The following is a 15,156-nucleotide window of genomic DNA, read 5'->3' on the forward strand; positions in this document are numbered from 1 at the left end:
TTGTGAATTTCTGAATGCGGCCCTTGCACGCAAAAGTTTGCCCACCCCTGGTTTAGATGAAGAGTGTTCGCTTGAATTAGCCTTTGGCTTACCTCCAAATCCAACATTGAACAAAGTGCTATCGGCTAAACTGAAGCATTGTTAAAGGATTTGTATGTAAAATCAGTTCTACATTCTGAAGGAAACATGTTATGATTTGTGCTTCCAGTACATGAATATTTTCCCTCGTGCACAACTGAAATCAGACAGCTGAGAGGGTGAGGAAACCGATATGGGTGGGATGACAAGGCTAAGACACATTGCAGAAGCATTAGCAATAGATTACAGAACCAGATAGTTCGGGACATCTGAAAGCGTATGTCATTTTGATGCTGGTGAGGAAACTGTTCCTTCAAAGAAACTCACAACAAAAGCTGATTTTATTGTAAACGAAATGAGTTGGAAGTTTTATCCATGTATTCATCACTTCACATTCCCAAGCTGATTGGACTTTTGGGAAGTAAATGAATCGAGTTCATTGGGTCATCACCTATTCTTGGATTGGCTGATTTCATTGTGGAATCTCTGAATTGTGAAGTAGGTGACTTTTTCTTCTCATTTTGTTTCTGCATCTTGCGATATGAATATATTAGTTCATTATTCATTTGTTGTTCAGGTTTTTGATAAATGTTCATCAAAACAAAGAGCAGGACTGTAATTCCAGGGCCTTTCCCATCGGTTGTTACTGACCACACAGTGACCATTGATGTGTTTCCCCAACCCACTGGTTAATGTTCTCACAACTACTGGGTACCCCGACCTGCCCACCCAGTGTACAGCTTCATACTCCCAAAGACAGCGCAATAACTTGATTCCTCACTCAATTCAAATCCCACCTGCAAAATAGGTTTTGTGCAAATTCAACCATCAGTATAAGTAGATTATTTCTCTGGACAAGGTAATAACCCAGTTCATGAAATCCTCAGCCGCTTAGACAATGTTCAAGTCTTAAATAACGATCTACATCTAGTAATTCTCAAATTCAGTGTCGTTCCTAATGGAGTGTTCATCAGGAACCCTTAACGAAACGCGGGATGAAGTGTGTACTAGGGTGGTGAAGACGTGCTTTGCTTCCGTTTTTAGCCACTCCTTTTTTGGTTAATGCCACATAGAGTTGAGGATGTGTGTGCGATGAATAAGTGGTATAATGATTCTCCTCCATCTGCTCCTTGAAGAGACAGTCTGCTGTGAAGGTTTCCTGCACACAAACAGAACAGGTTTACCCTCAATGTGAGCTTCACATAAACAAGGTGTCTGGATTCCTACAATTTTCCATGGCCGACGAGTCTACATCACTCAACCAATCAGCCCAGCATCCATCCCCATGGTTGAGTGATATAAACTCCTCTGTACTCCATTCATTCTCAGCCAGGCCCATGGGAGAACAATGATTCTAGGTGGAGAAAAATACCAACCAGATATGGAAAGAGTAACATCAGAAACTACATCAGTGATTTAGATGAGAGGAGTAAAGGCATGGCAGCTAAAGTGAGCTTAACGCACAGGCAGTGGGAGGAAACACAGCCTGAGTGAGGGGGCACCAGGAATTTGTGCAGTGCGGAAAGTGGCGCTTTTTGCTTTCTGTCTTTGGTTTCTAACTTTTATTACCTGCTGCAGCATTAGAGGCGATAAGGGGGAGATTTAATTGATAAGTAGTGGGGACGGTCATGTAAGTATTTACTTTTTTAAAAAAATTTTGATTACCCAATTCATTTTTTCCAATTAAGGGACAATTTAGCGTGGCCAATCCACCTACCCTGCACATCTTTGGGTTGTGGGGGTGAAACCCACACAGACACGGGGAGAATGTGCAAACTCCACACAGACAGTGACCCAGAGCTGGGATCGAACCTGGGACCTCGGAGCCGTGAGGCAGCAGTGCTAGCCACTGCGCCACCGTGCTGCCCTAGTATTTACTATTTTTATCGCTTATAGTTTGTAAAGTCTTTGTGGTTTATAGTTTGTATGGGCTATATTCTGTAGTAACGGGGACCAGCAAAGAAGGGCCCTCGTGTAATTTGATTTCTGAAATCAAGCATCTTGTGAAGGTTTAATTTAAAGAGTAAGTTACGGCAGAGGAGCTCAAAAGCCATGGTTTGCTCCTCCTGCTTGAGGTGGGAAGCCGGGAACATTTCCAGTGCCTGGTACCAGGTGGTGGCTCCGGCTGCAACTCCTGGAAGCCTGGGTTTCGGAGCTGGGGCGGTGGCTGAGGATACAGTCCGTGAGGTGGACAGTATCACGGGTAGCACGTACAGACAGGTGGTCACACTGCAGGCGCAGACTTGACAGGCAGGAAGGGAATGGTGACCACTGGGTAGAGCAAGAGGACTAGACAGACGGTGCAGGAATTTCCTGTGGCCATTCCTTGCAAAACAGATATACCGTTTTGCATACGGTTGGGGGGGGTGACCACTCGGGAAAGCAGCAGCAGCCAAATTCGTTACACCACGGTTGGTTCTGCTGCAATGGGGAAGAATATAAAGTGTGGGAATGCAATAGTTATAGGGGATTCAACTGAAAGAGGACTAGACAGGCGTTTCTCTGGCTGCAAATGAGATTCCAGGATGGTATGTTGCCTCCTGGTGCTCGGGTCAAGATGTCTCGGAGTGGCTGCAGGGCATTCTGGAGAGGGAATGTGAACAGTGGTTGCGGTGCATATCGGTACAAAAGTCAAAAAAAGTGTGGAGGTCGTAAAAGCAGAATTTAGGGAGTTAGTAGGAAAGTTGAAAAGTAGAACCCCAAAGGTAGTGATCTCAGGATTACTACCACACTCAGTGAATTGGCCTCCACAGCCTTATATTTCATAGAATTTACAGTGCAGAAGGAGGCCATTCGGCCCATCAAGTCTGCACCGGCTCCTGGAAAGAGCACCCTACCCAAGGTTAACACCTCCACCCTATCCCCATAACCCAGTAACCCCACCCAACACTAAGGGCAATTTATTATATCTATCATAAGGGAAATATAAGGGCTGGTTTAGCTCACTGGGCTAAATCACTGGCTTTTAAAGCAGGCCAGCAGCACGGTTCGATTCCCGTACCAGCCTCCCCGGACAGGCGCCGGAATGTGGCGACTAGGGGCTTTTCACAGTAACTTTATTGAAGCCTACTCATGACAATAAGCGATTTTCATTTTCATGGCCAATCCACCTAACTTGCACATCTTTGGACTGTGGGAGGAAACCGGAGCACCCGGAGGAAACCCACGCAGACACGGGGAGAACGTGCAGACTCCACACAGACAGTGACCCAAGCCGGAATCGAACCTGGGACCCTGGAGCTGTGAAGCGATTGTGCTATCCACAATGCTACCATGCTGCCTTCTGCGGCAAAGAGTTCCACAGATTCACCACCCTCTGGCTGAAGAAATTTTTCCTCATCTCTGTTTTAAAGGATCGTCCCTTTAGTCTGAGATTGTGTCTCTGTTTCTAGATTTTCCTACAAGTGGAAACATCCTCTCCACGTCCACTCTATCCAGGCCTCGCAGTATCTTGTACGTTTTAATAAGATCCCCCCTCATCCTTCTAAACTCCACCGAGTACAGATTCAGAGTCCTCAGCCGTTCTTCATATGACAAGCTCTTCATTCCAGGGGTCATTCTTGTGAATCTCCTCTGGACATTTTCCAAGGCCAGCACATCCTTCCTTAGATAAAGGGCCCAAAACTGCTCACAGTACTCCAAATGGGGTCTGACCAGAGCCTTATACAGCCTCAGAAGTATATCCCGGGTCTTGTATTCTAGCCCTCTTGACATGAATGCCAACATTGCATTTGCCTTCTTAACTGCCAACTGAACCTGCACATTAACCTTCAGAGAATCGTGAACAAGGACTCCCAAGTCCCTTTGTGCTTCTGATTTCCTCAGCATTTCCCCATTTAGAAAATAGTCTATGCCTAGATTCCTCCTTCCAAAGTGCATAACCTCACACTTTTCCACATTGTATTTCATTTGCCACTTCATTGCCCACCCTCCTAGCCTGTCCAAGTCCTTCTGCAGCCCCCTTGCTTCCTCAATACTACCTGTCCCTCTACAGATCTTTGTATCATCTGCAAACTTAGCAACAGTGCCGTCAGTACCTTCTTCCAGATCATTAATGTATATTGTGAAAAGTTGTGGTCCCAGCACAGACCCCTGAGGCACACCACTAGTCACCGGCTGCCATCCTGAAAAAGACCCCTTTATCCCCACTCTCTGCCTTCTGCCAGTCAGCCAATCCTCTATCCATGCCAGGATCTTACCCTTAACACCATGGGCTCTTAACTTATTTAACAATCTCCTGTGCGACACCTTGTCAAAGGCCTTCTGGAAATCTAATTCTCCTTTGTCTAACTTGCTTGTTACCTCCTCAAAGAACTCTTAACAGATTTGTCTGACACGACCTCCCTTTGACAAAGCCGTGCTGACTCAATCCTATTTTACCAAGCACTTCCAAGTACTTTGTGATGTCATCTTTAATAACAGACTCTAAAATCTTACCAATAATCAAAGTCAGGCTAACCGACCTATAATTTCCTATCTTCTGCCTCCCTCCCTTCTTAAACAGGGGTGTTACATTAGCCACTTTCCAGTCCTCTGGGACCCTTCCTGCCTCCAGTGATTCCTGAAAGATCATCACTAATGCCTCCACAATCTCCTCAGCTATCTCTATATATAGACCGCCAAACTAGTGGCGATGTTGAGAATGGCATTAAACAGGAAATTAGAGACGCATGTGATAAAGGAACATCTGTAATTATGGGTGATTTTAATCTGCATATAATAATATTCTTTATTAGTGTCACAAGTAGGCTTACATTAACACTGCAATGAAGTTACTGTGAAAATCCCCAAGTCGCCACATTCCGGCGCCTGTTCGGGTCACAGAGGGAGAATTCAGAATGTCCAATTCACCTAACAGCACGTCTTTCGGGACTTATGGGAGGAAACCTACGCGGACACGGGGAGAACGTGCAGACTCCGCACAGGCAGTGACCCAAGCTGGAATCAAACCTGGGGCCCTGGCGTGTGACGTAACAGTGCTAACCACTGTGCTACTGTGCCCCATGTAGGTTGGGCAAATCAAATTAGCCACAATACCGTCGAGGAGGAATTCCTGGATTATATACGGGATGGGTTTTCTGGACCAATAGGTTGAGGAACCAATGAGAGAACAGGCCACCCTAGACTGGGTGCTGTGTAATGAGAATGGAATCATTGGCAATCTAGCTCTACCCCTTGGGGATGAGTGACCATAATATAGAATTTTTCACCAAGCTGGAGTGAAGTAGTTGATTCTGAAACTAGGGTCCTGAAAAGAGAACTACATCATTGTAAAATAAATAAATAATCTTTATTGTCACAAGTAGGCTTACATTAACACTGCAATGTAGTTACTGTGAAAAGCCCCTAGTCTCCACATTCCGGCGCCTGTTCGGGTATACAGGGGGAGAATTCCGAATTCTCAGCTGGTACGGGAACTGAACCCTCGCTGCGGACCCTGTTCTGCATCACAAATCAGCTATCTAGCCCACTGAGCTAAACCAGCTGTCCCAGTGACTGCTGTGATCGATTGGGGACAGTTACTTAAAGGGATGACAGTGGATGGACAATGGCAACCATTCAAGGAACACATGGGGGAACGGCAACAATTGTTTATTCCTGTCTGGCACAAAGGAGAAACGGGAAAGGTGGCCAATCTATAGCTTCGAAGGGAAATTAGGGATAGTATTCAATCCAAGGAAGAAACATACAGATTGGCCGGAAAAAAACCAGACTTGAGGATTGGGAGCAGTTTAGAATTCCGAAAAGGAGTGATTGATTAAGATGGGGAAAATAGTGTACGAGAGTGAGCTTGCGGGGAACATAAAAACTGACTAAAGTTTCTGTTGGTATGTGAAAAGACAAATCTTTTTCTGTCAGAAACTGGGTAATTTATAATGGGGGCAAACAAATAGCTGAATATACACTTTGGTTCTGTATTCACAAAGGACGACACAAATAACTTGCCAGAAATGTTGGGAAACGCAGAGTTTGGTGAGAGGGACGGACTGGAAGAAATCTGTATTAGTAGAGAAATGATGTTGGAGACATTGATCGGATTAAAGGCCAATAAATCCCCAGGGCCTGATAATCGGCATCCCAGGGTACTGAAAGAAGTGCCCCCAGGAATGAGGATGTATTGGTGCTCATCATCCAGGATTCTATAGACCCTGGAACAGTTCCTCCAGACTGGAGGGTGGCTAATGTAACTCCACTATTTAAAATAGTGAGGGAGCTGGATTAACATCAGTACAGATACAGTCAGTGACACAGGGTGCTGGGGGAGAGGGGTTACTGAGTGACAGTGTGAGGGAGCTGGATTAACATCAGTACAGATACAGTCAGTAACACAGGGTGCTGGGGGAGAGGGGTTACTGAGTGACAGTGTGCGGGAGCTGGGGGAGAGGGGTTACTGAGTGACAGTGTGAGGGAGCTGGGGGAGAGGGGTTACTGAGTGACAGTGTGAGGGAGCTGGGGTGGAGGGGTTACTGAGCGACAGTGTGAGGGAGCTGGATTAACATCAGTAGAGATACAGTCAGTAACACAGGGTGCTGGGGGGAGGGGGTTACTGAGTGACAGTGTGAGGGAGCTGGATTAACATCAGTAGCGATACAGTCAGTAACACAGGGCGCTGGGGGAGAGGGGTTACTGAGTGACAGTGTGAGGGAGCTGGGGGGGAGGGGTTACTGAGTGACAGTGTGAGGGAGCTGGATTAACATCAGTAGAGATACAGTCAGTAACACAGGGTGCTGGGGGAGGGGGTTACTGAGTGACAGTGTGAGGGAGCTGGGGGGGAGGGGTTACTGAGTGACAGTGTGAGGGAGCTGGGGGAGAGGGGTTACTGAGTGACAGTGAGGGAGCTGGGGGAGAGGGGTTACTGAGTGACAGTGTGAGGGAGCTGGGGGGGAGGGGTTACTGAGTGACAGTGTGAGGGAGCTGGGGGGGAGGGGTTACTGAGTGACAGTGTGAGGGAGCTGGGGGAGAGGGGTTACTGAGTGACAGTGTGAGGGAGCTGGGGGAGAGGGGTTACTGAGTGACAGTGTGAGAGAGCTGGATTAACATCAGTAGAGATACAGTCAGTAACACAGGGTGCTGGGGGAGGGGTTACTGAGTTACAGTGTGAGGGAGCTGGGGGGAGAGGGGTTACTGAGTGACAGTGTGAGGGAGCTGGGGGAGAGGGGTTACTGAGTGACAGTGTGAGGGAGCTGGGGGGGATGGGTTACTGAGTGACAGTGTGAGGGTGCTGGGGGAGAGGGGTTACTGAGTGACAGTGTGAGGGAGCTGGGGGAGAGGGGTTACTGAGTGACAGTGTGAGGGAGCTGGGGGAGAGGGGTTACTGAGTGACAGTGTGAGGGAGCTGGGGGAGAGGGGTTACTGAGTGACAGTGTGAGGGAGCTGGGACAGTTAAGTTATTCACTTTGGTAGCAAAAATAGGAAGGCAGACTGTTATCTGAACGGCAGTTTTTGATTTGATTTATTATTGTCACATGTATCAGTATACAGTGAAAAGTATTGTTTCTTGCATGCTGTACAAACAATGCATACCGTATAGGGAAGGAAGGAGAGACTGCAGAATATAACGTTACAGTTATAGCAAGGTGTAGAGAAAAGATCAACTTAATACGAGGTAGGCCCATTCAAAAGTCTGATGGCAGTAGGGAAGAAGCTGTTCTTGAGTCGGTTGGTACGTGACCTCAAACTTTGGTATCTTTGTCCTGATGGAAGGAGGTGGAAGACAATATGTCCGGGGTGCGTGGGGTCCTTAATTATGCTGGCTGCCTTTCCGAGGCAGCGGGAATTATAGACAGAGTCAATGGATGGGAGGCTGGTTTGGGTGATGGACTGGGCTACATTCACACCCTATTGTAGTTTCCTGCGGCCTTGGGCAGAGCAGGCTCCATGCCAGGCTGTGTTACAGCCAGAAAGAATGCTTTCTATGGTGCATCTGTAGAAGTTGGTGAGGGTTGTAGGTGACATGCCAAATTTCTTAGTCTGAGTTGATTAGGGTTTTATTTTCTGGAATTTTGAAGAATGAGGGCGGATCTCACAGAAACCTATAAGATTCTAACAGGACTGGACAGAGTAGATGCAGGAAGGATGTTCCCGATGGTGGGGGTGTCCAGAACCAGGGGTCACAGTCTGAGGATTCAGGATAACCATTTAGCACAGATATCAGGAGACATTACTTCACCCAGAGAGTGGTCGTTACCACAGGAAGTAGTTGAGGCCAAACCGATGTTGGCCGGAATGTCCATTGCCAACACTAAGTGCTGACGCCTGGACAAGATTCGCGGAGTTTTACGACAGCAAAACTGGGGCCTGGATTGATTCAACGACTGAAGGGGCAGCACTGGGGTCACATGGAAAACAATTAATTCCAATCAGTAACGGAGCCGCATTTGCTACTTTTCCGATTCACACTCAGGAGGCTCACAAACTGCAGCTGCCGATAGTACACTCCCCCTGCACACACTACTCTCCCCCCGCACACACTACACTCCCCCCGCACACGCTACACTCCCCCTGCACACACTACACTCCCCCCGCACACACTGCACTCCCCCCGCACACACTACTCTCCCCCTGCACACACTACACTCCCCCGGCACACACTACACTCCCCCTGCACACACTACACTCCCCCGCACACACTGCACTCCCCCCGCACACACTACTCTCCCCCTGCACACACTACACTCCCCCGGCACACACTACACTCCCCCTGCACACACTACACTCCCCCGCACACACTACACTCCCCCCGCACACACTGCACTCCCCCCGCACACACCACACTCCCCCCGCACACACTACACTCCCCCCGCACACACTACACTCCCCCCGCACACACTACACTCCCCCCGCACACACTACACTCCCCCTGCACACACTACACTCCCCCTGCACACACTACACTCCCCCCGCACACACTACTCTCTCCCCGCACACACTACTCTCTCCCCGCACACACTACACTCCCCCCGCACACACTACACTCCCCCCGCACACACTACACTCCCCCCGCACACACTGCACTCCCCCCGCACACACTACACTCCCCCAGCACACACTACACTACCCCCGCACACACACAGGGATCTCGGTGTCCATGTACATAGATCCCTGAAAGTTGCCACCCAGGTTGATAGGGTTGTGAAGAAGGCCTATGGTGTGTTGGCCTTTATTGGTAGAGGGATTGAGTTCCGGAGCCATGAGGTCATGTTGCAGTTGTACAAAACTCTAGTACGGCCGCATTTGGAGTATTGCGTACAGTTCTGGTCGCCTCATTATAGGAAGGACGTGGAAGCTTTGGAACGGGTGCAGAGGAGATTTACCAGGATGTTGCCTGGTATGGAGGGAAAATCTTATGAGGAAAGGCTGATGGACTTGAGGTTGTTTTCGTTAGAGAGAAGAGGGTTAAGAGGTGACTTAATAGAGGCATACAAAATGATCAGAGGGTTAGATAGGGTGGACAGCGAGAGCCTTCTCCCGAGGATGGAGGTGGCTAGCACGAGGGGACGTAGCCTTAGATTGAGGGGTAATAGATATAGGACAGAGGTCAGAGGTGGGTTTTTTACGCAAAGAGTGGTGAGGCCGTGGAATGCCCTACCTGCAACAGTAGTGAACTCGCCAACATTGAGGGCATTTAAAAGTTTATTGGATAAGCATATGGATGATAAGGGCATAGTGTAGGTTAGATGGCCTTTAGTTTTTTTTCCATGTCGGTGCAACATCGAGGGCCGAAGGGCCTGTACTGCGCTGTATCGTTCTATGTTCTATGTACACTCCCCCCGCACACACTACACTCCCCCCGCACACACTACACTCCCCCCCCCCCACACACTGCACTCCCCCCCCCCGCACACCCTGCACTCCCCCCTCCCCCCACCCCCCACACACTGCACTCCCCCCCAGTACCAAGTTTCACGGTCCCGGAAGGGGAGACCCTGCTTGGCCGCATTGTGGAGAGGCTGCAATCTGTGGTGGGATGGAGGTTGCCAGTCGCTGCTGTTCACCGGGCCTGCACGCGGTGGGAGAGGTGGTCAGCGCCGTGGGCAAAGCCGCCCGGATCGGTCAGTAATGGAAAAAGCTGCATAACCTCCTCAGGGCTGCCAGGGTGAGGAGGCAGAACTGTACCCTTCATTCCACAGACCCGCAGCCGCTCCCCCCCCCCACCGGACATGGTCAGCGGGCAGAACAAGGCAGCACCACACCACCTGGGACACCCGAATATCCAGGCCCAATCTCCCCAGAAGATTGATGCCAAAGGGGCCCAGGTCACAGGCTGGGAGTCACAGCCTCACTCCTGATGTCCCACCTCCATGTAGCATTGTGGCCATAAGGACAGAAAATTACACACCCGTGATGTTGGCACGGATAAGCGGCACAGTTTAGCGATAGGGTGGAAGTGAGGGCTTAAGTGGGTCGGTGCAGACTCGATGGGCCGAATGGCCTCCTTTTGCACTCTTCTATGTTGTATGATTGGGCGTACAGGGCCACTGTGACGTTGCGGTACACCTGTGCACCGAGGTCTGTGAGATCCGAGACAGGTCCCCATTCGGCGTAATAGGTCAGGGTGACTGTCACCTCGATGGCCACCAGGAGCGGGTCCTTCCTCCATACCCTGCGGCGCCTTCAGCTGGCAGATATTTGCCCTGTTCCCCTGCTCAGCCGGAGTCTGCAGGACCCCCTGTCCGGCAGGTCCCCAAGTGACAGGTGCTGCTGGTACACACAGGACCTCATGCGGCGTCTCCTCCTCCTCGGCCTGTTGGACGGTTCGCTCTTCATCATCGCCGGCTGCCTCCTGTCCCTCTCGGGCCCGCTCCACTGCTGCAGCTACCTCCTCCTCCTCGAGCAGCTCCAGCTCGTACAGCCACTACCTCCTCCTCCTCGAGCAGCTCCAGCTCGTACAGCCACTACCTCCTCCTCGAGCAGCTCCAGCTCGTACAGCCACTACCACCTCCTCCTGGAGCAGCTCCAGCTCCGACAGCCACTACCACCTCCTCCTCGAGCAGCTCCAGCTCCGACAGTCACTACCACCTCCTCCTCCTGGAGCAGCTCCAGCTCCGACAGCCACTACCTCCTCCTCCTCGAGCAGCTCCAGCTCGTACAGCCACTACCTCCTCCTCCTCGAGCAGCTCCAGCTCGTACAGCCACTACCACCTCCTCCTGGAGCAGCTCCAGCTCCGACAGCCACTACCACCTCCTCCTCGAGCAGCTCCAGCTCCGACAGCCACTACCACCTCCTCCTCGAGCAGCTCCAGCTCCGACAGTCACTACCACCTCCTCCTCCTGGAGCAGCTCCAGCTCCGACAGCCACTACCACCTCCTCCTCGAGCAGCTCCAGCTCGTACAGCCACTACCACCTCCTCCTCGAGCAGCTCCAGCTCCGACAGCCACTACCACCTCCTCCTCGAGCAGCTCCAGCTCCGACAGCCACAGGGTATCCCCCAGAGCTGCAGCGACCAGCAAGAAGGCCGCCATTGCTGGTCCTATTCATGTTAGCTTGGTGCGTACTCCTGTACCCAACCAGGTCTAACAGGCTACCAACTCCCCACAGTGGAGGTGGACAGTAACGGAGGCCCTGGGGAATACCGGGTCAGGCCCACTAATAATATGCAAACTGCATTTATTTCATTATTATTCATTTTATTTATTTTTTTTACAAGTTTGGGGGGTGGGTTTATTTGATAAAACTTTACAGGAAAAAAATGCAGAACTTTGGCAGATGGAGGCTCCATACTTTCCGACACAGGAAGGCTTCACCTTCATCCAACAGGTTCCATTGGAGGAGCGAGTATGAGGGCCAAAGGGACCCAAAACCATTTCCTCCATTTTTGTCAGCAGCAAACAAGGTCAGAGAAAATGGCGGGTCGCGAAGATCGGCCGGCGCGGGTCGCGAGAGTCGGCCGGCGTGGGTCGCGAGAGTCGGCCGGCATGGGTCGCGAAGGTCGGCCGGCGCGGGTCGCGAGAGTCGGCCGGCGTGGGTCGCGAGAGTCGGCCGGCGCGGGTCGCGAGAGTCGGCCGGCGCGGGTCGGGAAGTTCGGCCGGGGTGGGTCGCGAATGTCGGCCGGCGCGGGTCGCGAAGGTCGGCCGGCGCGGGTCGCGAAGGTCGGCCAGCGTGGGTCGCGAAGGTCGGCCGGCGCGGGTCGCGAAGTTCGGCCGGGGTGGGTCGCGAATGTCGGCCGGCGTGGGTCGCGAAGGTCGGCCGGCGCGGGTCACGAAGGTCGGCCGGCGTGGGTCGCGAAGGTCGGCCGGCGGGGGTCGCAAAGGTCGGCCGGCGGGGGTCGCGAAGGTCGGCCGGCGTGGGTCGCGAAGGTCGGCCGGCGGGGGTCGCAAAGGTCGGCCGGCGGGGGTCGCGAAGGTCGGCCGGCGGGGGTCGCGAAGGTCGGCCGGCGTGGGTCGCGAAGGTCGGCCGGCGTGGGTCGCGAAGGTCGGCCGGCGTGGGTCGCGAAGGTCGGCCGGCGTGGGTCGCGAAGGTCGGCCGGCGTGGGTCGTGAAGTTTGAAGAACACTGTATTAAGGTGTCTGATCAGCCATTATAAAGAACAAGGAACAAAGAAAAGTACAGCACAGGAACAGGCCCTTCGGCCCTCCAAGCCCGTGCCGACCATGCTGGCCGACTAAACTACAATCTTCTACACTTCCTGGGTCCGTATCCCTCTATTCCCATCCTATTCATGTATTTGTCAAGATGCCCCTTAAATGTCACTATCGTCCCTGCTTCCACCACCTCCTCCGGCAGCGAGTTCCAGGCACCCACTACCCTCTGTGTAAAAAAAACTTGCCTTGTACATCTACTCTAAACCTTGCCCCTCGCACCTTAATCAAGGATCCCTCCCACCCGGCTGACTCACTTTTCCAACTTCTTCCATCGGGCAGGAGATACAGAAGTCTGAGAACACGGACGAACAGACTCAAAAACAGCTTCTTCCCCACTGTCACCAGACTCCTAAATGACCCTCTTATTGACTGACCCCATTAACACTACACCCTGTATGCTTCATCCGATGCCAATGCTTATGCAGTTACATTGTCTATCTTGTGTTGCCCTATTATGTATTTTCTTGAATTTTGTTTAATTCCCTTTTCTGCCCATGTACTGAATGATCTGTTGAGCTGCTCGCAGAAAAATACTTTTCACTGTACCTCGGTACACGTGACAATAAACAAATCCAATCCAATCCAATTAAACCTATGCCCCCTAGTAATTGACCCCTCAATCCTGGGAAAAAGTCTCTGACTATCCACTCTGTCTATGCCCCTCCTAATTTTGTAGACCTCTATCAGGTCACCCTTCAACCTCCGTCGTTCCAGTGAGAACAAACCGAGTTTATTCAACTGCTCCTCATAGCTAATGCCCTCCATACCAGGCAACGTCCTGGTAAATCTCTTCTGCACCCTCTCTGAAGCCTCCACATCCTTCTGGTAGTGTGGCGACCAGAATTGAACACGATACTCCAAGTGTGGCCTAACTAACGTTCTATACAGTTCAACATGACTTTCCAATTTTTATACTCAATGCCGTATGCCTTCTTGACTACCTTCTCCACCTGTGTTGCCCCTTTCAGTGACCTGTGGACCTGTACACCTAGATCTCTAGTTCTGTTGTTGTCTAATGAGGAAAGGTTGGACAGACCGGGACTGTATCCACTGGAGTTGAGAAGAGTGAGGGTGGGTTGATTGAAGGATATCAGATCCTGGCAAGGTGGAGGTGGAAAGGACGTTTCCTCTCGTGGCTGAGTCCAGAACTAGAGGACACAGTTTGAAACTTGGGAGCCTCCCTTTTCAGACAGAGATGAGGGGAATCTTCTCTGAGGGGTGTGAGACGTTGGAACTCTGTGCCTGAGAACGCAGTGGAGGCGATGTCACTGAATGAGTTTAAGATGGAGGCAGATAGATTCTTGTTGGATCAAAGGTGATTGAGGTGGATCACAGCCATGATCTTACTGAATAATGGAGAAGGTTTGAGGGACAAAATATCCTATTGCTGCTTCTACTTTGCTTGTCCCTGAGTGAGAGTCAGCACCTTCAGGAACTGTGTCCAAGTGAGAGTCAGCACCTTCAGGAACTGTGTCCCAGTGAGAGTCAGCACCTTCAGGAACTGTCCCCGAGTGAGAGTCAGCACCTTCAGGAACTGTATCCCAGTGAGAGTCAGCACCCTCAGGAACTGTGTCCCAGTGAGAGTCAGCACCTTGAGGAACTGTATCCCAGTGAGAGTCAGCACCTTCAGGAACGGTGTCCCAGTGAGAGTCAGCACCATCAGGAACTGTATCCCAGTGAGAGTCAGCACCTTCAGGAACTGTGTCCCAGTGAGAGTCAGCACCTTCAGGAACTGTTTCCTAGTGAGAGTCAGCACCTTCAGGAACTGTTTCCTAGTGAGAGTCAGCACCTTCAGGAACTGTGTCCCAGTGAGAGTCAGCACCTTCAGGAACTGTGTCCCACTGAGAGTCAGCACCTTCAGGAACTGTATCCCAGTGAGAGTCAGCACCTTCAGGAACTGTGTCCCAGTGAGAGTCAGCACCTTCAGGAACTGTATCCAAGTGCGAGTCAGCACCTTCAGCAACTGTGTCCCAGTGAGAGTCAGCACCTTCAGGAACTGTATCCCAGTGAGAGTCAGGACCTTCAGGAACTGTGTCCCAGTGAGAGTCAGCACCTTCAGGAACTGTGTCCCAGTGAGAGTCAGCACCTTCAGGAACTGTGTCCCAGTGAGAGTCAGCACCTTCAGGAACTGTCCCCCAGTGAGAGTCAGCACCTTCAGGAACTGTATCCCAGTGAGAGTCAGCACCTTCAGGAACTGTCGCTCAGTGAGAGTCAGCACCTTCAGGAACTGTCCCCCAGTGAGAGTCAGCACCTTCAGGAACTGTGTCCCAGTGAGAGTCAGCACCTTCAGGAACTGTATCCCAGTGAGAGTCAGCACCTTCAGGAACTGTCCCCCAGTGAGAGTCAGCACCTTCAGGAACTGAGTCCCAGTGAGAGTGAGCACCTTCAGGAACTGTCCCCCAGTGAGAGTCAGCACCTTCAGGAACTGTATCCAAGTGCGAGTCAGCACCTTCAGGAACTGTGTCCCAGTGAGAGTCAGCAACTTCAGGAACTGTAT

General features: G+C 51.3%; 1 protein-coding gene across 1 annotated transcript in view; it reads right to left on the reverse strand.

Moving 5' to 3' along the window:
* Positions 1 to 856: 856 nt before the first annotated feature.
* The window catches only part of fgf9 (fibroblast growth factor 9), a 36,596-nt gene continuing 22,296 nt past the window's right edge, over positions 857 to 15,156 (reverse strand). The window contains exon 3 of the mRNA XM_038801307.1: positions 857 to 1,237. Within this exon, the coding sequence (XP_038657235.1) occupies positions 1,049 to 1,237 (189 nt within the window). The 3' untranslated portion in view covers positions 857 to 1,048. The remainder of the gene's footprint in view (positions 1,238 to 15,156) is intronic.

Source organism: Scyliorhinus canicula, chromosome 7 (genome assembly GCF_902713615.1).
Source record: "Scyliorhinus canicula chromosome 7, sScyCan1.1, whole genome shotgun sequence".
NCBI lineage: Eukaryota > Metazoa > Chordata > Chondrichthyes > Carcharhiniformes > Scyliorhinidae > Scyliorhinus > Scyliorhinus canicula.